We start from the raw sequence: 22,795 nt of genomic DNA on the forward strand, positions 1-22,795 counted from the left end.
GGCAGAGACCCAGGAGGGTCAACCACACAGTAGGTAAGGTGTGTAATCACACAGCAGGTAAGGTGTGCAATCACACAGCAGGTAAGGTGTGCAGTCACACAGCAGGTAAGGTGTGGAAGGCTGCCCTGTGCTACATTTTATCACTAAGATTCCTACATGGAATTTTTCAGTTAAGGAAAGTTCAGTGCACAAAATAGTGTGACAATGTATGCAGAAGGCAAGTGACCAATCAGGGCACAGTATCATCATCAGATAATAATGGATCAGCTTTATAATGAGATGGGCTCAAGGGACCCTGAAGGACCAGGAATTTCAGGTCTTTCCCTGAAAAGGACTTTCCCTATTTCAGAAAAGCACAGAGGCCAATTAGGGATAGAGAATGAGATGAACATGCTCCAGGTCCACAGCCATCACTCAAGTGTCCAGCGGTTCATCCATCAACAATGAATTGGATATTGACCACATGCTAATGAATGGGGTTTATATTACAAGTCAAATTCAAGTAAGACAGCAACCCTAAGGAGAGATACGCTTCAAACCTAATGTTATTTTCCTAACAAATTGTACCATAAATGTATAGTTTGATGTTTGGAGAGGATAGGAGAAGAAAATAGTTAAACCTACTGTACACCAAGGCTCACGGTCCTGAGGACTGAAGCCAGGACTCCAAGTACGCTAGGCAGGCTCTATCACTGAGCTGCAGCCTCAGACACACATCTATCCTTCAGTGTGACCCAATCCAGCTCATACCAATATCTATTTCTTAAACACTTTCCCATGTAGGCGAGTGAGATCTGAAACAATTTATGTCTAACTTTCTGTCAGAATTATTGAGAAGAGAGTTTATGGATCTCTTTGATACTTAGTCATTCAGCGATTTCTTTTTGATACCAACTCTCAACCACTCTATGCTACACAACACTTAAAGATAAAAGCCAGAAATATCTGTTGATAAAGTCAGAGGAATTTTCCATAAAAAAAGCAAGATATAAATTTGATTAGTTAGATCCTGTCAGGAATAAGGTTGTATTTGGGTTATACTGTTAGATATAGACTTAGTGTATCATAGGGTAATATAAATAAGTTATATTATTTCTTTCTTCTGTGAAAGGAAACTTAACAATTGCTAGTGAGCAGTTCTGAAAGAAAATCATGTAAGAGGCCATTATATACAATACATTACATATGTAATACATTACATTTTCAGTCTTTTTAAAATGAGTTCTGCATGGTCTTTCAATAAGAAGTCAGGATATTTAAACAAGGCTATTTTTATTCAGCATTAGACCACTGTGGTTTATTACTTTTATCTTGATAAAGGATTTAATTTTACAAAGAACTAAAGTAAAGAGAAAATCCAGAAGGCTACTCTCTATCAACTAACTCCCAGAGTCACTTTAAAGAATCCCTAAGTGGTTCCTGCAAGTGACCTTCCAGGCCTTTCCCCTTCAGTCTGCCCTTCTAGCTCTTTCATCTCTGCCAGCCATCATCATCATGTGACTTCTCAAAGTAAAATACAATGCTGGCTCCATCTTCCTGTGCCCAGCACAGCTGCCTTGCCTGTGTCCCTTGCCACAATGCCACCCACCAGGAACGAGGGTCATCTTGACTTTAAGACACCCAAACTTAATGCCTATACTTCGTGCTGACAGCTTTCTATGTGGCGTTTCTGATGTAAATTTTCCCAGTCTTTCCCAGAGTGCTTGCTTGTGTTGTCACTTGCCAAGCCTGTTCTTTTGCCAGCCTCCTGTATCCAAAGCCACCAACAGTCAAAGCCACAGGTCCGAAGCCAAGAGCGCTACTCTCCCCTACCTCCCCTTCTTTCCCCCTCTGCTGGTTCTTACAGTTGTCCATTCTGTTCTCTGTGCCATCACAACAGTCACCCTAACTGTCACCTACGGTCACTTCCTAGCTGGCTTTCCTGCGTCCTTTGCCTCTCTGGTAAGAGTTCTCTTTCTCGTTGCAACTCCAGTGCATTCGTTCCCTGTCCAGTCATCCTACAATCAATCCTTCCTGAAGACAGAGATGAAGGTCAAATGTGTTCTGTGTGGATCTTCACAATCGGCGTGGGCTAGCGCAAGCACCTGAACCCCCTGGCCGTTCTCCGAGTGCACTCAGAGCAAGGGCAGCAAAGCCACTGCGATTAGACAGCCTGGAATCAAACCTCTCGATCGTGTCGTAGCTAGACAGCCTGGAATCAAACCTCTCGATCGTGTCGTAGCTAGACAGCCTGGCCATCTATTTTTTAAAAAAAGAATTTCAAACTATAAAATATGAAAATTATAATACCTACCACATAAAGTCATGGGGGCTTATGTGACATAACATCTAAAAGGGCCTGTCGCTGTGCCTGGTATATGGTAACTGTCCAAAAAACAGTGCCTATTGCTTGGTCATAACATTGCTCACATGTAAAATACATGTATAAATGTCAACTAGTGTATGTATGTAAGTGCTTGATTTATCTATAGCTTTCATGTTAGACTGTAAAAGCCACAGACTAAGGTTTATTATTACTCATTGTACCCACGGGGTCTACACCAGTGCCTATGAAGGCTGCTCTACACATGTCTGTTGAAGAAAGAATGACTCCATGTTATTGCCTCATGGTATCTTTATCCAGAGTCCCATAAGGATGATGTATGGTTGGGATGACACATGGACAGACACAGGAGGCAGATGTGAGGGGAGTCCATTGATAGGTATGGGGCTTGACTTGAAGCTTCAACTGGGACCCTGTTCTTGCTTTGATTATGAAACACGTATGAGTATGAATCACAGTTCCTTGATTCAAAATTCACTGTGTCAGCTTTGTTCTGATGGGAAATTCTAGTGGCTGCTGCTGAAAGAGAGGGGCCAGAGCCCCACAGAAAGGCCTGGTGCCAGTTTTCAAGAGGAAGGATATCATTTGAGATCCAAAATTAAGAGTGAATATAAAGTAGGAGAGTGTTGCTAGTCCCACACACTGGTTGGCTTCCAAGCTCCTTTCTCTACTCTTCCCCTGGAAGAATGGCTAGGAGGTGCTGACTGTGTGGTCACTCATTGTTGCAGTCCTACTGTGCACCCAGCAATGTCTGGTTCACAGTAAATACTAAGTGGCATTAAGCAGAGACCTCAAGACTATAAAGCTTGATCCTAGAACCACGATAGAAACTGATCAAAGGAGAAGGGGGGGGTCAGCAGATCAGATGCCTCGAAGGCTGGAGGATCAGGGAGCTGCTGAAATGCTCACTATAAAGTACACAGGGTCTTGTTTATTCCCAGGATGTGGGTAGGGTTGGGAGGTTGGAGGTACCTACAAGGTGGGACACACCAGTTAAGGAAAAGTGCAAAATGTGTTTCAGTTCTGTGGAAACTGAATAAAGGCACCTAGCACTGGTGTCTGAGCAACTGCTGAGGACTGGGCAAGAGCAGGGCCCCGCAGCATCCCTGACTCGGGCTGCTCTGGTCTTACTTTTCATCCACCCTCAGCAGCACCTAGAGGTAGTTTGATCCAAATGGTCACAAATGAGGTCTAGCTGTTGCAGCCACGCAGTAAAAAAAATTTTTTGGTCTTTAATGGTGGGCACTGCTACATGTCTTAGGGTTTTACTGCTGCAAACAGACACCATGACCAATGCAAGTCCTATAAAGGACAACATTTAATTGGGGCTGGCTTACAGGTTCAGAGGTTCAGTCCATTATCATCGAGGCAGGAGCATGGCAGCCTCCAGGCAGGCATGGCACAGCTGGAGCTGAGAGGTCTGCATCGTCATCTGAAGGCTGCTAGCAGAATACTGGCTTCCAGGTAACTAGGGTGAGGGTCTTATGCCCAGGCCCATACTGACACACCTCCTCCTAATAGTGCCACTCCCTGGGTCAAGTATATGCAAACCATCACACTACATAAATTTCAATGTTATTTAGAAGGCATTATGTGGGGAGCAAGAAGAAAGTATAATGATTTGTCTGTCCTAGCCTGAAGTCATAGAGATGCTTAGAACAAACAGATCTCTGGCCAGTTAACAGTGAAACTGTCTATATACAAAGAGAAAACACAAGGAAGAATGGCTCAGTGGTTAAAAGCACTTTTTCAGAGGATCGGTGTTTTGTCTCCATCAACCAGGTCAATTCGCTCACAACTAAGCAACTCCAGCTCCAAGTGACCTGATGCCTTCTTTTGGCTGACTTGAGCACACACACACACACACACACACACACACACACTTAAAAATAAAACAAATATATATGTTTTAAGAGGAACTATAAAGAGAGAGAGACAGAAAAAAATGAAAGTGAGGGCAGCTGCAAACAGCTGGCGGGCATTGTCCAATCCACTGACAGCACAGGACCCCTGCCTCAAGATGCAAAGCACAGCCTCTGCCCAATGACTTGGTGGCCCCTGAGCTTTGCATACCAGAGAGTCTAGTCTTTAAAGTAAAACCCCAGACTGAGTGAAGCATCATGAGCATACTTTATCAGGAAAGCAGATCCGCAGCCTGGGCCTGGCACCTCTCTAAACAAAGAAAGATAAAAGCAAACGACCACGTGAGAAAGGTCACAATCCAGACCTGGTATTGTTTTTTGGACTGTCCAGTTTTCAGTAGAGAAGTGTCAAATGGCTTGCAGCAACTTCCACCCCTCTGTACAACAGCACAGGCTTGGTTACAACATTTCAGGCCAGGTGATAGAGCTGGAGAAGGGACTCCTGCAGGGGCTCGGGGGTAGAAGTGCTCTTGGGCCTCCAATTCCATTCCTAATGGCAGTATTGGGGAAATCCTGCTGGAAACCGGTGTGAAGTTGGAAGGAATAGCTCCTAGAGCTCTCACTGTGACAGCCCACCTGGCCCTTGCACACCAGGATAGCATGGGCCCCGGGTAGTTGCGTTTGCTGTTTAACTCTTCTGTATACAGGGTTCTTAACTTAGGGAGATGAAGAAATCGACATTGTAATACTTATGCCATCATTTAGTCGACATCTCAGACTGATACCATTTTCTTTGTGTATTAGATATAAATGGTACAAGTGTTAATTAATATCCAGGTGATGACATATGTAGTATTTGAAAGTTATTTGTAACCTTAATTCAGTTAAAACACTGTATGTCAAAGGAATGAATAACACTGGTATTAAAATCACTACACTGAGGCTGGAGAGATGGCTCAGCAGTTAAGAGCACTAGCTGCTCTTTCCAAGCACCTAGGTTCAGTTCCCTTGACATGGTGGCTTACAAATACCTGTTACTCCAGTTCTGAGGAATCTAATGTCCTCTTCTGGCCTTTGCTAGCACCAGGTAAGCTTGTGGTACACAGACATACATGCTAGCAAAACATCCATATACAAAGAAGAAGAAGAAGAAGAAGAAGAAGAAGAAGAAGAAGAAGAAGAAGAAGAAGAAGAAGAAGAAGAAGAAGAAGAAGAAGAAGAAGAAGAAGAAAGCATTATGTCCTTATAGTCAACATTACATTCATGAAAGTATTGCATGCATGGCTGGGCAGTGGTGGCACATGCCTTTAATCCCAGCACTTGGGAGGCAGAGGCAGGCAGATTTCTGAGTTCAAAGCCAGTCTGGAGTGAGCTTCAGGACAGCCAAGACTTAAATTCACTCAGGGTGTCTTCAAGGACCTTCCTGCCTTGTGAATTGTTGAGTGATCAATAGAAAGCAAGTCCCCTACAAATGCCACTCTACGGCCCTTGCTTTTGCACAGTGACTCCAACCCAGCTGTCTGTCATCACCTGGGCCATCCGTTTTGTGGCAGATCTCAACTCTGTGTCCCCTACTCTTCATCACTCTGGATGGTGGGTTTAATATCAGCATTTGTGATTGCTTTGGGGGTGCCCTTAAAATCAGCCTTAATGAAGGCAAATCTACTTTACTGCACTGGAAACACTTCACATTTTGCCAAGAACTTCTGAAAGTACTGAGTCAAAAACAAAGTGCCCGGAGCCTTTAGAGCATTCATGCCCAGTGTCCTTTTTTGCCCAGATCTTCTTTTACCTCTTCTGTCTAGCCCCAGAAACATCGGTGAAGACAGGCGGCACAGGGATAGCCATCCCACAGCCCAGGCTTGGGACTGCGGGTAGGAGCAAGCTGCCTTCAGCCAGTGTTTCTGAGAAACTTCTGAAGGGCATGTAGGAAAGCCAGTCAGCTTGAGGGGGTGTAGGGGCTCAGAACCCTGTTCACTGTAAACATAAGGAAGAAAAAAGAAGCTGGGCTTGTAGCTCAGTTGCTAGAGTCCTCCACGGGCACGTGTGAAGCTTTGAGTTCAGTCCTCAGCACCACATTAAACCAGAAGTGATGTTGTGTACTTGCAACCCCCGCACTTGGGAGCAGAGAACCAGAAGTCCAAGGTCAGCCTCAGCTACAAGAGAGCTTGTCTCAAAAAAGAAAAAAAAAGATGAAGCAAGAAGAGAGGGAAATAAAGAGAAGAAGAATGAGGAGGGAGAGGGCAGAGAGAGACTATGAGAAAGCATTAGGGCCAGTGTGCCCTTTGACCCTGACAATGTCAGGAAGCTATCTGTGTAAGCAAACAGAAACAAGAGCCAGTGGCAGAGAAGGGCAACTCACCTTCCGAATCCTTGTTGTAGAAAACACCGTGAGGGTGCAGAGAGAAAGGTCTGGAAGCAAAGTTCATCAGGTGGATAACGATCACGTCTCCCACTTCTGCCCTCAGGATGGGCCCCAGGAACCCCAGCCAGGGGGGCTTGGGGATCTCTGTGGAGTAGCTCCCATCTGTGAAGTGTCTATAAACCGCCTTCTTGTAGATACCACCTATCCTGTTGGGCCCTCGCTCCAGAAATAAGGTCGCAAGTCTGGAAGCAAGAAGGAAAACATTTTCAGTTGCAATTCAAAGATAAGCCTGTCCAGTGTGTCCTTAAAGGGTCATCAAGCTTGTTAGCATTTCTAACTGTGCCCACCAAAGTTACTTTTAATTTGCCAATGTGGAAGGGATAAGTCAACAGGCATGAACAGTACTCATAGCCAAACCATAAGAAGAGCAGAGTGCTCTGGGTCACACTGTCCACTGACCCCTTACAGGCTACAGGATTCCCATCCAATCTGTGAATGTGTCTGAATGCATGTGTGTGTGCGCGCGCGCGTGTGTGTGTATGTGTGTGTGTGTGTGTATGGTGTGTACATGTTGGGGGATGTGCATATATACATACCTGCACTTGAGTGTGTGTGTGTGTGTGTATGTGTGTGTGTGTGTGTGTGTGTATGGTGTGTACATGTTGGGGGATGTGCATATATACATACCTGCACTTGAGTGTGTGTGTGTGTGTGTGTGTGTGTGTATACGTATTGGTCTATGTACACATTTGTGCACATTTGTGTGGAGGCCATAGTCAAACCTCAGGGAGCTTTCTCAGTCACTATCCACTTTGTCATTTGAGACAGGATCTCTTGCTTTAACCTAAACTTAGTGATTCAAGTAGGTTGCCCTGCAGTGAGCCCTGGTGACCTGCCAGTCTCCACCCTCCAGCACTAGAATTACAAACACAGCCCACCAGTGTGATAAGGACTTAGTACCTCAGCCACCTCCCTAGCCCCCTCAGCTTTCATTTAATTCACACTTACCATGCCCTCAATGTCTCCCCAGTACTGTGTAGATCTAAAAGGACTCTAATTGAGGTGAAGTCAAGTGCTGGACAAAGCTGTGGGAGGCCAATAAAAAAAAAAAAAAAAACACAGGCCGACCTTTTCTTTTTTATATAATATCTTTATTAATTCCTCGAGAATTTTGTGTTACGTTCAATGTATTTTGATCATATTCACTCCCTGACTCTTAACTCTTCCCAGGTCCAGACTTAATCACGAGTCCACTTCCCAAATTCATGTCCTCCTTTAAAAAATGTTTATAATTGCCAAGTCCATATTGTGCTCCTGTATACTCCTGGGTGTGGGAGCATCCACTGGAGCATGGCTGACTATCAGAAGCCACAACCCTTTAAGAAAACCCTTCTCTCACTCACTCAGCAACTAACAATGTGCTTCAGTTGCAGGCGAGGGCTCATGAGCCCTTCCTACTTCCTACTAGAATGGTACCTGGCTTGATCGTGTACAAGTAATATACAGGCAACTGTATTGATCGTGTGCACATCTTATACAGGGAACTCTGTCTTGATCATGTGCACATCTTATACAGGCAACTGTCTTGATCGTGTGCAAATCTTATACAGGCAACTGTATTGATCGTGCACACATCTTATACAGGCTACCACAGCTGTTGTGAGGACACAGTCAGCATTTTTGTTGTACCCAGAAGACACAGTTAAACACTGGTTCTCCCAACTCATGGCTCTCACAGTCTTTCTATCCTCTCCTCCATGATCTTCCCTGAGCTGTGAGAATGTGTAGGTGCATATGTATGTGTGTGTATGATTGTGTGCATGAGTATGTATATGTGTATATGTGTGTATGCATGAGCATGTGTGCGTGTGCCTGTATATCTGTGCCTGTGTGTATCTGTGTGTGTGCATGTATGTGTGCACGCGTGTGCACACGCGCGTGCACATGTGTGTCAGGGATGACACGGATGTCCTGTTTATTACTGAGACCTCCACAGACACTTACTCTCTGCATTTTGACCACTTGTGAGTTTCTCCATTAACCACCAGCATTGCACAATGGAGCTTCTCTTGTGAGGTCTGACAGTTCAGGCAAAACTTTTCTAGAAATATGGATAGTTCAAAGAAGTCACGTGCCTTTGAGGAAAGAAAGGAGACATAGGAAGATACCCACAAGCTGTGGACAGAGCAAGCAATGAGGAAGGAGTGGAGTGAGTGATAGATGGGAAATGGGTTACATGCCGGCTACAGGACTGACAAGATGAGTCCACATGGCTACATGTGTGCTTTTGGGTGGTCAGTGATAAAAGCTTCAATTCCAGTTTGAAGAATTTCCAATTTCCCTGGGAAGCACTGGCTGGGGTTTGCACAGCATTCCTGACGGGGTAATCAGTTTATAAGGACTCTTCTTATGGCTGTGGTATGGACATTTTAGAGGATACAGGCAAAGGAAAGAACACAATGAGGGGGTGGAGAGGCTGGGAGGAGAAAGAAAATGGGAAAAGAAGATACCAAAATTCAAGCACTAGATTCAGCAGGAGCCCTCGGGGATATTAAATGTTAGTACAGCATCAACTAGCTGCAAGCTACCAGCAGTCTTGATTCTGAAGAGTAACTTTGCCCACCTTACAGGTATCTCAGAGGGATGACACATGTCTAGTAGCTAGGACCCCATCTTCTGGTGAGCAGGAGATGGGAACCTTCTAGAAGGCGGAAGCATTTAGGCAGACAGAGGAGGAGAAGACATGTGAGGGAAGCCAGAGACCCAGGGGCTCAGTCTGGGTGGCTAAATTCCCTTACAGAAAGCCAGCCCTCATTTCCTTCCCTGCCTGGTTTCCTTTCTCTCTGCTCCAAGTTCTCATCTTCTTCATGCTCTTGGCACACAACAATTCTGCCCATGTGTGGCGCTTCCACAACAGGCTCGTATGCCTGAACATTCAGTCCCCAGATAGTGGTGCTATTTGGAGACAGATGAACCTCTTGGAGGTGGGGCTTATCTAGCAGTCATTGCAACTTGGGAACCAGGGTTGCTTTCTGGTTCAGCAAGATGTAACAAGTCACAGCCAGGTCCTGCCTTTATCTTGTCCCTGTATTAATGGACAGTATCCCTTAGATGGTTAATCTAAATAATCTGTCCCTCTCTACTTCATTTTTTGATTGATTGATTGTTTGTTTGTTTGTTTGGACCTGTATTACTGGACAGTATCCCTTAGATGGTTAATCTAAATAATCTGTCCCTCTCTACTTCATTTTTTGATTGATTGATTGTTTGTTTGTTTGTTTGGACCTGTATTACTGGACAGTATCCCTTAGATGGTTAATCTAAATAATTCGTCCCTCTCTGCTTCGTTTTTTGATTGTTTAGTTGGTTGGTTTGCTTTGTTTATCTGTATCTATTTTTCCAAGTATCTTTCAAAGTCAGTTGAAATGTTTCCCTTTTTTAAAAATTAGATGTAGATGTTTTATTTTATGTGAGTGCATTTTGCCTGTATGTATGTATGTATGTATGTATGTATGTATGTATGTAGACCACATGCATGTTTGGTGCCACAGAGGTCAGAAGAATGAATCGGATACCCAGAAGTGGAGCTATGGATGGCTGTGAACAACTATGTGGATGCTGGGAATCCAGCCCAGGTCCTCTACAAGAGCAACACGTGCTCTTAGCCACTGAGCCATCACTCCAGCCCCAGATTCTTCCCTCTCCCTTCCTCTGTATACTCAGTGCTCTGTGCAGATACCAGTAACAGTAGTTTCCAAAGCACGTTCTGTCCATCCTTGGAGGGTACGCTTATCAAAGACAAACGACTTTACTATTCCTAAATCCCACTAATTTCCTAAAGTCCAATCTTTTACTGCAAATTCCATGGAAGCATTGCTGTTTGCCTTGAAACCTAAAATAAACAAACTAGCAAACAATGCCCCTCTGAGTTGGCCCATAAATTGGCAAGTTAGAGGTGGGAGAGTGCTGCAAGCTATGTTTGCAGAAGATATCCTCCAGGTATATAAGAATGGCAGGCATATGTTTGCCTTTTGCTTCATCTCGGGGAGTAACTGCTTAGAAAAGGAATCATGGCTGAGGTGTGTCACATGGGGCAATGAGGGAGGTCACACAGCTGTCTGCTCTGGAGCTGATCCTGATCAGGCCAGACAGGATGCTTCAGGGTCTTGCATGGCTTGTCTACTCATGAATGATGCAATGCCTGGCACACATTTGAGTTCTTTTGGAATGCTATGTCTAGGGAAGACTCCTTGCTTGCTCGTTTACCGGGTGCCCCTGCTAATGAAATGACACAGGTACCATCCCATGATGCCCAGCTCCAGGGTAAAGTGTGGCCATCATATCTCAGAAATCCGACACATGCTATCATTGGCTTTACTTTTCTGGGGCTGCCTGTTAATGCCTGCTGGCCTCTTCCAAACACCTCGCCTTCCTTTCAGTTACAAACAGTAGCGAGTTAAAAATAAGGACATCTAAGCAGATACAGCATGACACCAAAGGCAAGCTGAAGCAATGGGACCAGCGAGAGGTTAGCAAGAAAAGGTGACACCAAGCCTGAAGACTAGGGCTTGATCCCTGGAAGCCATGTGGTAGAAATGCAGAACCGATTCCCACAAGTTGTCCTCTGACCTTCAGATGAATACTGTCACAGACAGACCGCATGTACACATGAAGATAACGTTTGGAAATGACTTTGAAGGAAGAGGGGATTCCAACTTGCGAAACTTCTCTGGGCAAAGGATTGTTCAGGACTGAGAGAAAGGCTTTGGTTAGTTTCCTATGATGGAGTTAGGCGACAGGTCAGGGAGACCCCAAAGTTGTGTCCTTATACTAACAGGTGACCACTAAACCCAACTCCGGGGGGGGGGGCTGCTCTGTGGACCTCAGAGTAAGCACCATTGGCTCAGTCAAAGGGAGGCTGAGCATGTCCACTGCCTCACTGCCTTCTCTGCCCAGTGGTCAGCCTCTCCTTCAATTGAGAGCTGAACACAGAGCTTAGCAGATATCAATTGGTTGAGCCCCAAATCACTCTCCTGCCCAGGCACTGTCTCCCTGCTCTTCCCTGGACACTACAAGGACATGGCAACCCTGCCCACCCTTGTACTAACTACACCAGCCAGGAGGCTTCAGGGCCTTCAGGAAGGAGTGGAGCATGCCCAGAGAAGAGGAAGTATCCCAGGAGCCATAGAGCCAGAACCCCAGAAGCAGAAACCTGGGTCTAGCTTCCAGTCTACACAACAGGACCAACAAGGTGGCCATTTTGTTTGAGAAGTAGAGAATGGCTGTAATAGAGAAAGTCTAGAAAACAGACATGTTCCTCAGCAGGTGCATATCACAAGAGGGAGGTCAGTGCCATATTGTCACCAAAATACCAACACTGCACACCAGAATATGAAGTACAACCCATCTGCTTGAATGTTTTAACAATATACACATGAGAACATGTAATGAAAGCATCTAAAAGCACTGGATGCCTGACAGAGACCACAGGCAAGAGTGAGGGATGGGATTGCTTATCCATAATACTATGGGGGTTTTATTTTGTGCATATGAACTCACTTTCACTGTTAGAGATACTATACTATAAAATGTAAAACACTGCTTAGAATAGAGAGTCTAGGCTGTACAGCTACACCCTAGGATTGGCACAGTTTAAACCCCTGGGATTGCCATGGCCACACTGTAGATTTGTGTACACAAAGTGGAAATGTATTTAAAACATTGTTTTGGGGGGCGTGCTGATTTGCTTTTTCTTGGGGGGAGTGGAGAACTCTCAGTAGAGCCCCTAAATGAACAGGTTTAGAGAAAAGAGTGAGTCATGGAGCAGCCCCAGCGTGGGCAGAGCTGCCTGATAACAACTGACAGACACTGGGTCACCCAGCAGGGCAGTGACAACCGCGCTGCTGTGCCTCTGCACTCAGACTGATGGGTAAGAGGTTGTGCAACGGTCCTGGCCACTCCAGCAGTAGAGTGGAGGATGCTCCACACTTCTCCACCCTGTCTCCTGGCACGCACAGATCACATGAGCTGAGCAGGCATGCTCACACTCTGCTGGAAGGTCCTGACCCAAACCCCAAACCCAAACCCCACCAGAGTCTTCCCCATCACCCTCCGAATCACAGGTGTTACCATGACTGTCCTGGAAAACCCATCAAACAAGAGAGGGGACAGAGCACCAGGGGGAGGAAAGTGTGGCTAACTTCCCACGGCAGGGCAGCATGGCACATAGCTCGTCCCAGAGTGACACTGCGACTTGTTTTGCCCGTGCTTAGACAGATGTCAGTCCTGTCCCTCAATGTCTGAGCGTGGCTGGGATTTCTGAAGCAGTTGCTCTCTGATGTCACTAGGCAGTTTCATGGGAATCACTAGGGACATTTGTCCCATTTCAGAGCCACTGAATCAGACTTCCTGGCAAAGTAATGGCTTCCATAGTTCCCCCACTCTTACCAAATCATTCTTTGGGTAAAACTTTCCTGAGCTTGCCCAGCTGCCTCTGGGTGGAAAGGTCCTGTTCCTGCATTAAGTTGCAATGCTAGGCTCCCAGCACGCAGGGTGTCCACGGAAGTGGCACAAAGCATTTCTGGGTCAGGGCATGTGTCACTGTAAGACCCTCCGCTCCTCTGCTGACAGGAGGGCTTCTGTGAGGAGTGATAGCTCAAGATCAAAGCAGCCAGGACTTCCGGGTTCTGGGACAAAAGCTGTCCCTGGAGCCCGTCCATGGCACTCTGTGAACAAGCCCTTGAAATGTGAAGGCTGTTGCTACTGGCCTTGTAACCTGGCTGGTGGCAAATGCAGGGCTCTGGTGTGCAGCCAGAGTTACAAATCATTCCTGTTGTCATACAACAAAATTTATAGTGACCTGTTCTTTTGCTTTTGTTTTGTTTGGGTTATTTGTTTTTTTGAGACAAAGTCTCACTATGTAGCCCTGGTTGTCCTGGAACTCACTCTGTAGACCAGGCTGGTATACAGACCCACCTGCCTCTGCTTCTGAGTGTTACCTGGCTTGTAGCAAAAATTTTGACTGAAAAATACTGAAAGTAAAAAAACAAATGAGACCATATCAAAAACCAGGAATAAAATTTAAAATAGTATTTTTTAAAAAAAGATATTCAAAATGGTGGGGGAAGGAAAAGAAGAAAGAATAGAAAGCACTCGAAGCAAGAGTTTCTTTGATCGTCTACACAACACATCTGTGAGTATCCAGTGTGTGCAGAAGTCACAGGACAGAAGCCCTACTGCTTCAAACTTTAGAAGGCAATCCTTCCCAAGAAGCAGAGGTTCGTGGGAGTTGAGCACAGGAATAGCTTCTAAGAGAGAGGTATCGGGTTCTCCTGTGCAGGAGTCCACTGTGGGCCAGAAGGTCCTCCGCTAGCAGCTGTCTGAAAGCCAAGGTGGGGAATTCCTTGCCATTGCCAAGGCCACACTGATGGAAACAGTGACCTCCAGAGGCCAGTCAGATTGGCAGTGGCCAGCCATGCTGAGGTGGCTCCAGAGCTAGGGTCTGAGGAATTCATGGCTCACAAACTGCGTGCACCCCACCAGAGATTCGTCCCTGCACATTTGGGGTTTATTTTTTCATCACCTTTCATGAAGCAACTGAGGTTTGGAACTATACATGGAGGCCAAGATACTCAAGAGAGTTTACATTTGACTGGGAAACCTACGCACGGGTAAATGGCAGTGCCATGTTTTTGATGTTGATGCCAGTTATGTTACACAGAGCTGGAGTGATGGAGGCGTGTGGATATGGGTAAAGATGAGTGGCAAGCTAATGTCAGCAGAATATGTGACCCGGGCATGTGTTAGGCTCTTAGAGTAACAAAAATGAAAACAGGACCATGCCAGGCAAGAAGGGTGGAGGCAGATTCCACGTTAGAACTCAGAAGCCACGCCTTCCCTAATTAGATGGGTAATTGCTAACAGCCATCTGGGTTATGTGCTCTCATGTAATTCCTTCATTATGATTCCTGTAGTTCTGCCTGAAGCTTGGGTTCTATTTTGTCTCATTTGATTTTCATGGAAGCCTCTCGGAGTACATAGAACTTGTGTTTTAAAAAATTCCTCAAAGCTTTGTGACTAAGTGTGTCTAGTACAACAGAGCTCATGCAGTGTTCGCTTTGATCATTTCTGGGTCAGCTTTCTTAGGTTAAAAGAGATACACAGCCACTTCAGTCTTTCTCTTTCCTAGTCTCTAGAAGTCCTTGAAATAAAAAGAGTGGTGACCATTCCTTATGAAAATGGAGGTCTAGATTGCAAAGAATCGGTCTCAAGCTAAGGCACACTAGACACCTTCAAAAGTCCAAGAGGCAAGGAACATTGTTTGTCCCTTAGGACCCACAAAGAGTGTGGCTTTTATTTTATACTTGTAACTTCCAAAACTGGGAGAGAATAAATAACTAGTGTTTGAATTCACCTAGTTTGTAACCAATTGGTCGAAGGCATAGGAAACTAATGTACCTCCAAGTGTTGTTAACCCTAGTTCTCTGAAGAGGAAAATGAAGTCTGCCTGAAGCTTGGGTCCTACCTTGTCTCATTTGATTTTCACAGTCCCATTGCCTAGGGTCAGATGGGTCTCTGTAACATACAAAACTCAGAGTACAGAAAGGATGCTGAAATCCTTAGCTGCCATACTGTGTGTGCTTTAGCTCACAGGGGCCCAGCAATGGAGGCAGGAAGAAAGGCAAGGAACAAGGAAGATGTCCCTGACTGCTGGGAGTGAGGAGATAGTAGCTTCCAGATCCTCATAGTGTCAATGGTTCCCCCATTTTCTTCATGACAGAGTTAAATTCCATCAAGAAGCACATACTGAATGATGTTATTTTCCAGTCTCCTATGAGTATCCACTGAGGTATAACAAAATTAGCTCCGTGGGATTTCTTCTTTTTCCTTTGTACTGGAGATTGAACTTGGGGCCTTACGTATACGGAAGCACCCTACCACTGAGCTACACTCCCAGATGGTTGTGTGAGGTCCCCATGGTGGTCCTTTAGAGGCCAATGCAGCATGAATACTCTTGAAGAAGGAAGCTTCGTGTTAAGGATAGTTGGGCCAAAAAATACAGATTGTCCCTAAATTCCCATCATGCAGTCTGTCTATCCACCTTAAGATGCTCACATTTGGGCTGCCTTTTAGCAAATACAAAAATCCTAATTTGTTCAACCTGTTCTTTTTGGAGAACTAAAATGAACTACTTCTCAGTAAAAGATATATAACAACAACTCCAAGCTATTCATGGTTTTTAGAAATCTTGTGTTGTTGTTAATGATGATGTTGTTGTTGTGGTATTGGTGGTGGTGGTGGTATGTGTGTGTGTCAGAGAGAGAGAGAGAGAGAGAGAGAGAGAGAGAGAGAGAGAGAACTTATGAAGGACAACCATCTTGAGCTTCCACTTTGTTTGAAATGATACCTCCCTCTGTTTGTCATGGCATACATGAGGCTAGCTGGCCTTTAAGTTCCCAGGAATTCTTCTGTCTCTACTTCCCATCTCACAGCAGGGGTGCTGGGATTCCAGATGCACACTATCATAATTACATCTGGCTCTATGTGAGTTCTGGAGCTCTAACCTCAGGTCTTCATGCTTACAAGTCAAGTATTCTCCCCCCACAGAACCATCTCTCCTGTCCAAGTTCACAACTGATGCCAACGGGAAAGAAACTTGAAAGCTGCTGTTCATCCAAGATCAAGGACTAATGAAAGAAAGTGTTTCCTTTTGTTCTGTGGAATCCTTTCTGCCACCTTCCACCTTCCTGTTCCCTCTATCAGCCTTTCTTTGAACAGACGAACATCCTAGGCCCTCCACCTAGAGACTATGCAAAGGATGCCCTACCAATGGGCTGCTGGGACCACAGTAAGATGGCACTCTCTAGTACCCCTCCAATGCTGAGTCTTCAACAGAGAACAGCCACCATCATGATCAAGTGCACCTCACATCCGCAGGCAGCCCTGCATTCCACTGGGAAGAAGCTGCACACACAGTGCTTGCCTAACGAGGTCTGTGGTAAAAAAAAAAAAACTCTGGCTTTTAAGATGACCCACGCAGCCCCATTAATGACCAGGCTTTACCACTGAAGCACAGTCACGCCTTAATTAAGTTCTTTATGAGGCCCAGCAGGCCTGGCATAGATGGGTCAGAATGCTGACAGTGATGCCAGGCAAATCAAAGGAACCAGTGTCCCCATTCCACCCAGTGAAGAGGGAGAGGAGCACATGGGGACGGTGTTTCTAAATAAAACACACTTCTGAAAGCCTATACATTCTAGGAAACATTCCTGATTGGCACGCCAAGCTGTATTTTTGAACACTGTGATCAAGCTCAGATTTGACTTCGGAGTTCCAAATGTCGTGGCTTTGCTGAAGCCTTGGTACTCACCCCTTTTCTCCTATTATTTTTTCCTTTGCAATTTTTCTTTTTTTTTTCTTTCTTTTTTTCTTTTATTCTTTTTGCAATTTTTCTTATCCAAAGGGAGAGAAGCCAGGGCAGCTACATAGATAGAGCAACTTGTTTTGACTCCAGAGACTTGGGATGTCTGGCTTTTGGCCACCGTCCTCCTTTGGCTTTAGAGGTAAGGGGTGGGAGGGAAGAAGAACAGCTCATCTCTATGTATGAGGAGGACCCCAGTCTGGTTAGAAAGGAAACAGACTGGATCTACACAGGGCTGTAGGAGAAAAACTTTATAAACAAGGAGTTGGCAGTTGCAGAATATGGAGGGGAGCCTGAGAAAATGGTCCGCAGTGAAGGGCATGCATGCTCTTGCAGAGAATCTGAGTTTGGTTCCCAGCACCCATGTGGGTAGCTCACTACTGCCTGTAACATTAACTCCAAGGAATCCAACGCAAATGGCCTCTGATGGCACCTGTACACGCATGTGCGCATTCACAGACACACATTTTTAAAAATCTATTTTTGAAAATACAGAGAGAGCAAATAAAATAAAATACAGAACCTTCCTAAAAAAAGTGTCTTCCCATAGACACACTCTCCTTCCTAAGTCTTTAAGCCTTCAATTTCAAGACTGGTGGGAGCCTCTCTAGAACTGAAAAACTAGGTAGAATTTTTTTTTATTTGGTTTCAAAAATAAAATCTGATGTTGAACTGATGTTAGGGATTCATTTCAGTTCCATCCTTAGCCATATTTAGAAAAGCAATACATAGTGTGACACATTCAACACTGCACGGCAAGCAAAATCTCGAAGTCTAGATTGTTTTTCAAGATCGTTCCACTGTGTTGGAACATTGGGCACATGGCTTCTTGGATCTTCTGAGTGCTAAACATTTGTCTGAGTACCCAAACAATGGCCTATCAAGATGGAATCTGTCCATACTGATAAAGGAACTTGTTTTTACTTTAAAGATACAATGAGATATTGCCACTGAAACAGTTCTGTGGAAAGAAAAGTTATTCAATATATGTTGGCCGGCGTTCTCCATGGTGCTTGAGTGAGTCCAGAGTGTGAATGATGGGCTCATATATGTCCTTCCACCATGGCCTGGGTATGTTCTGGATACTACAGTGAAGTCTGTCGACTACAAAGATACTCCTTAGTAACTATCCCTGAGCCACCTACCATGGCTCCCTTCGGTAAGCACCATGGATTAATCTGCATTCCCCTTTCAAGAGATAGCCATAGCTCTTCTCAAAGATGATACTCTGTAAAAAGAAAAGCCTTGAAACCCTGCTATCATCAATGTGACATCACCCTGTGCCAGCTTCCAAAGCCAGGAACGCACTTATATTGAGCTAAAACTGATGTGGGGCTGCCCCACTCAGATCTGGTCCACAGAAATGGCTTCCGCGCGTCTAGTTTCTTTTTCTAAGAATTCTCATCTATGGCATTGCTCTTTATTAAAAGCACCTTTTTCTTATTGAAGAGATTCACAGAGAGATCCCACCTTTTCATTTTGTACACAGTTTTATGGAAATTTAGTCATGAGTATTTATGTTATTTGGAGGTTTTTAACAAATGCAGGAAGTCAATGTGGCCCCTGACCATTGTGTGGGAAGTCATTTTGGCCAGTGACCATTCAGGACCATTTTCAACTTTTTCTCTGAGAAGGCAACAGGTGAGATGAAATGCACTCTTGAAGACTTTTCTAGAAAGTTCATGACACTAAGATCTCTCCCTTCCTTTAAAGCTGGCTTTAGCTTGGGAAGAAATAGTCAACATTTCCAAGAAATAGGTTGCATGGAAAAAGGAAACATGGGCCCTGGGACCCAAACCAGGTGTCTGGAAGTCATGTGCCTACTAAATCATAGCAAGCAGTCAACCTCAGAGCCCCCTTCCTGGTTGAAACAATGGGAATAATGACATCCATGGGCAGATGTGGATTTAAGAGTCCCTAATACAAGTCCTGGGTCAAAAAACAAAACAAAACAAAACCCACAACAGCTATCCTGGCCACATCACACCCCATGTATATATTCTGAATAGTCTAATGCCCTGTAGCTGTTCACACTGGCCATTTTCCAGTGACTTCTCTCTCTGGCAGCAAAGCTCTAATTTCAGAGATAGGGAACTTTTTAATGTCTTGTCCATGAGTTAAAGACCACTCTCGTGATTAACAGAAGGACAAGACTGTATCAAATACTTTCTTTGGAAATAATCCAACAAAAACTTTTAGTACAAAGCTCAAGGAAAAAATAATAAATAAATAAACAAACAAATAAATAACCTCTTTGTCCACCAAATTGGCAGAATCCTCATTAATTTTTTTTAGAAGACAGGACATGACTGCCACCACTGTGTTAGAACAGTGGGAAGTTGAATATCAAAGCCGGCTGGATCTTAAGTCTTTCCTCTAGACAGAGAGCTGGCTCCAGAAGATTTACTGGCAGACTCCATGCCATTCCTGAATTTAAGCATATATGCTCATCTTTAGGAAACAGAAAGTAGATGTTGAATATAATGGGGCTCTGGGTATCAAGAAGGAGTATAAATTCAGTTGCCAGATCTACAGCACGGAGAACCACGAAGTCAAAAGCACACAGTCACAGTTTACAGTGCCAGCAGGTGGCTTCAGAAGGAGACCACGGAACAACTAAGATATCGGAGACACTGAGTACCAGAGGGGAGGGATGCTCTCTGCTAAGCTTAAAAGCCAGAGATAGTCCAGCACCATCTTCACCAAATGTGTCGTTGAGTCCCTGCATTGAGAAGGCATTGCCTTTGGGATGAAGGACCAAATGGATCAGTAAATCAAATGGCTCAACAGAGGAAGACCCATTTCTAAGTAGACTCACAGGAAAGTCTTCAAATATGACCACTTCTGTTATAATCACCCTCGTTTCACATCTTACATCACGAAAGGAGAGTAGGACAGCCTGCAGCCTGGTAAATACAGCACATTCCCAAAACACCACGAAGAAAACAGCTCTGACGCTTAGTTTTTGAATTCTCACAAGTTTGCCTTTGCTTTTCTGTTTTTAACAGAGTCCCCAAATCCTCTAGAAGCTGCCAAGGAAAAGCTACTATTCAAAGCGCCTGGTTGGGGATGTCTCTTCACAGTCAAGAGCGGCAGGTGGCTCAGCGAGAAGAGAGAGAGATGGGAATTTCTCTCACAAGTTACAGACATACCTGGGTTAGGAATCCTCAGGCAGAAATGAAACCTGCCTTATAGCCACCTCCATCATAGCCACCTAATGAACACAACGAGCACAACCTCCCTGACCCAGAGCTGCCAAGAGGTCAACCCGGGGAGTCTGTGAGGACCCCGAGTTCACTCACTTGTCTTCTGAGAAACTCCTCCCGGTAATGACATCCTTCCCTTGAGGCACGTAGTTCCAGTATTCCTCCACAATGCCAATGTAGTAAGTTCTGGTGACCGCACCAACTAGTCCAAGCAGACCCAGGAACTCGAGAAGAATGCAGCCACCTGGCTGCTTCAGAAACATTTGTGAATGCAACTCCGGCAGGCAGCCTGCAAAGGGAGTCAACCTGGTGATCCCTCCCCCTCAGAGCGAGTTATAAATAAGGAATGGACTGGCCTGGCCCCTCCTCCTCAGGAGGCTGGGATTGGGACATGGGCTGACAACTTGTGCAAGCAGACCTCCCTCAATGGGAGAATTGCTATGACGACAAACTTGCCAGCCACCCAAGAGATGCATGACTGGCTTATTCACTGCCAAGCTACACGGGCCTGTTTCTGAGAGTTCTGGGTACTCTGTTCTACATGAGTCATTTGTCTTTCCCAGGAACAGCAGGGTAACCATCTGAGAGATGGGTTCTCCCCTACCTCTCCGATTCAGAACACACCTATTTCAGAACTTCGTACAATTGGAAAAGTGGGCTGGCCAGAGTGGACCATCAGGAAATAGTCCAAGCATAGAAAAAGGTCTGATCTCTTTTGAGATGTCAGAAAGGATGATGTAATACCTTCTGGCTTGTTTTTATGAGGCTACAGAAAACACTCACGTCAACACATAAAGCTCTAACAGCACCATAAACCCACTACCGACCCATCAACTTTCTCATCTCCCCGAAATACTTTCAGACCCCACCAGCAAAGCTGAGGGGCTTGGTTGCCCTAGTCAACCAAAAGCTTAGACTTTGACACCCCTAAATCATTTCCTCGGGATGAAAGACAGCATCAGAGGAGGAAGTGCCCTCCGGGCCACAAAGATTAATGTTAGTAGCAGATCTTTGAATAATCAGGTAATGAGAGTGCTTCCCCGTGTGCCTTGAGTGGTGACCTAGAATCTCAGTGTGGAGAGACCTTGTCCAGCCTTGGAAAAGAGGCAGTCGGAGCACACACAGAGCCTCCCTGGGCCACACTTCAGTGTGAAGCAAACAGCCTCCAGGGCTCTGAAGCTGGACAGACTTGGACTTGAACCCAAGCCCACTACCAGCCAACTTCACGGCACTAGGGGATCGACCGACTGCTCCAAGGCTCTGCCTGTGAAACCAGACGTAGGAACTCTCCAGAAGATTTCAGAGGACAATGTCTGCAAAGTGCCCGCCTCCATTCCCGGCACAGTAGAGGTGCTCTCTAGCCACTCGAGTCCTTGTTCCCACAGCACTGAGAAACCATACAGTATTGTCCTAGATCTTACTTTACGTTTGTTTCTCCCAAAATGCCTTTTCCTACTTTTCTTGCCAAAGTTCTACGCAACATGCCTTCTGTAAAACAAACATGTACCATAGAGATTCCACAGCACGGGTCTTAGATATTAACTCTCCCTATAAAATGTACACTGCTTATACTGTTTCATAGCAAAGTGCTTCGCAGTTTGGATTCACTAACACCACCCCTCTCCCAGTAGACTGACTTCCACAGGATATTTTTTTTCTCTCAAATCTACTTCTGACTCTATGATTCTGGAAGCTTCCATGGAGTTAGGACAGTTACGGCCACTCTAGAGAACCCCAGGGTAGCTGTGAGTTCCACCTTGACAGAGAAGTGGAAACCTTTGGGACATGGAACTGTCCCAGCCAAACAAATTCTCAATCCAGGAGATCAGGATGCTCTGAAGCTACCACAAACCTTCCCCAAACAAATCCCATTGGCGTAAATTCTTCCCTAAGGTAGAACCAAGAGACATGTTGATGCTTCAGAGGGAGAAGAGTTAACTTTCCCACTAAGAGTCCTACACTCAGTGAGCTGCTGTGATGCTGTCTTTGATTCGAAGCCACGTCTACAGAATGGATCATGTCCCATGCCCCAATCCTAGCATCCAAGAGGCAGGAGGGCCCAGAGTTCAAGGCCAGCTGCTCTAACTACACAGATAATTCAGGGCCAGTCTGCATTATAAAGGTGTGTATGTGGGGGGGGGGGGCGGTATACAAGGATAGATCAGAGTTGCTACAGCAGATACATTCGACAGAACAGTCACCGAAGGACAAATGACAAGGAAAGAGTCTGTTTCAAATGGCAAAACAGAATTCTTGAAAAACAGTTTGAAAATTTTCCACCCCGAGGCAATAAATGTTCAAAAGGTATCTGTATGTCCCAAAGAAAGGAACCTGGCCTCAAAGGATTCCCTGCTACCACAGAACAGAAGAAAGCACATGATGTGATTGACAGGGCCAGATGTGGTTACCACGGGTGTCAAGGATCCAGTTAGAAAGCCTGTGAGTAACATTCACTCTCAGCTCTGCTGGGCAGAAACAGCGTGAAACTTGTCATTTGTCCTCCAACGGACGGAATAACCCTCTGTTCTCCCCAATAAACTCATTGGGGCGGATCTATGATGACGTGATACCACACATCTCTCTGAAATATAACACGGGTATTTTATCTATTTATTGACA

At 45.2% G+C, this 22,795-nt stretch overlaps 1 protein-coding gene across 1 annotated transcript in view; it reads right to left on the reverse strand.

The window, feature by feature from the left end:
- Positions 1-20,439, reverse strand: part of Hephl1 (hephaestin like 1) — a 60,666-nt gene extending 40,227 nt beyond the window's left edge. Inside the window, exons 1-2 of the mRNA XM_021206689.1 lie at positions 20,273-20,439; positions 6,548-6,792 (exon numbers count right to left, since the gene is read on the reverse strand). Coding sequence (XP_021062348.1) covers positions 6,548-6,792; positions 20,273-20,439 — 412 coding nt within the window. The remainder of the gene's footprint in view (positions 1-6,547; positions 6,793-20,272) is intronic.
- Between the last annotated feature and the right edge of the window lie 2,356 nt (positions 20,440-22,795).

Source organism: Mus pahari, chromosome 10, assembly GCF_900095145.1.
Source record: "Mus pahari chromosome 10, PAHARI_EIJ_v1.1, whole genome shotgun sequence".
Taxonomy (NCBI): Eukaryota; Metazoa; Chordata; class Mammalia; order Rodentia; family Muridae; genus Mus; species Mus pahari.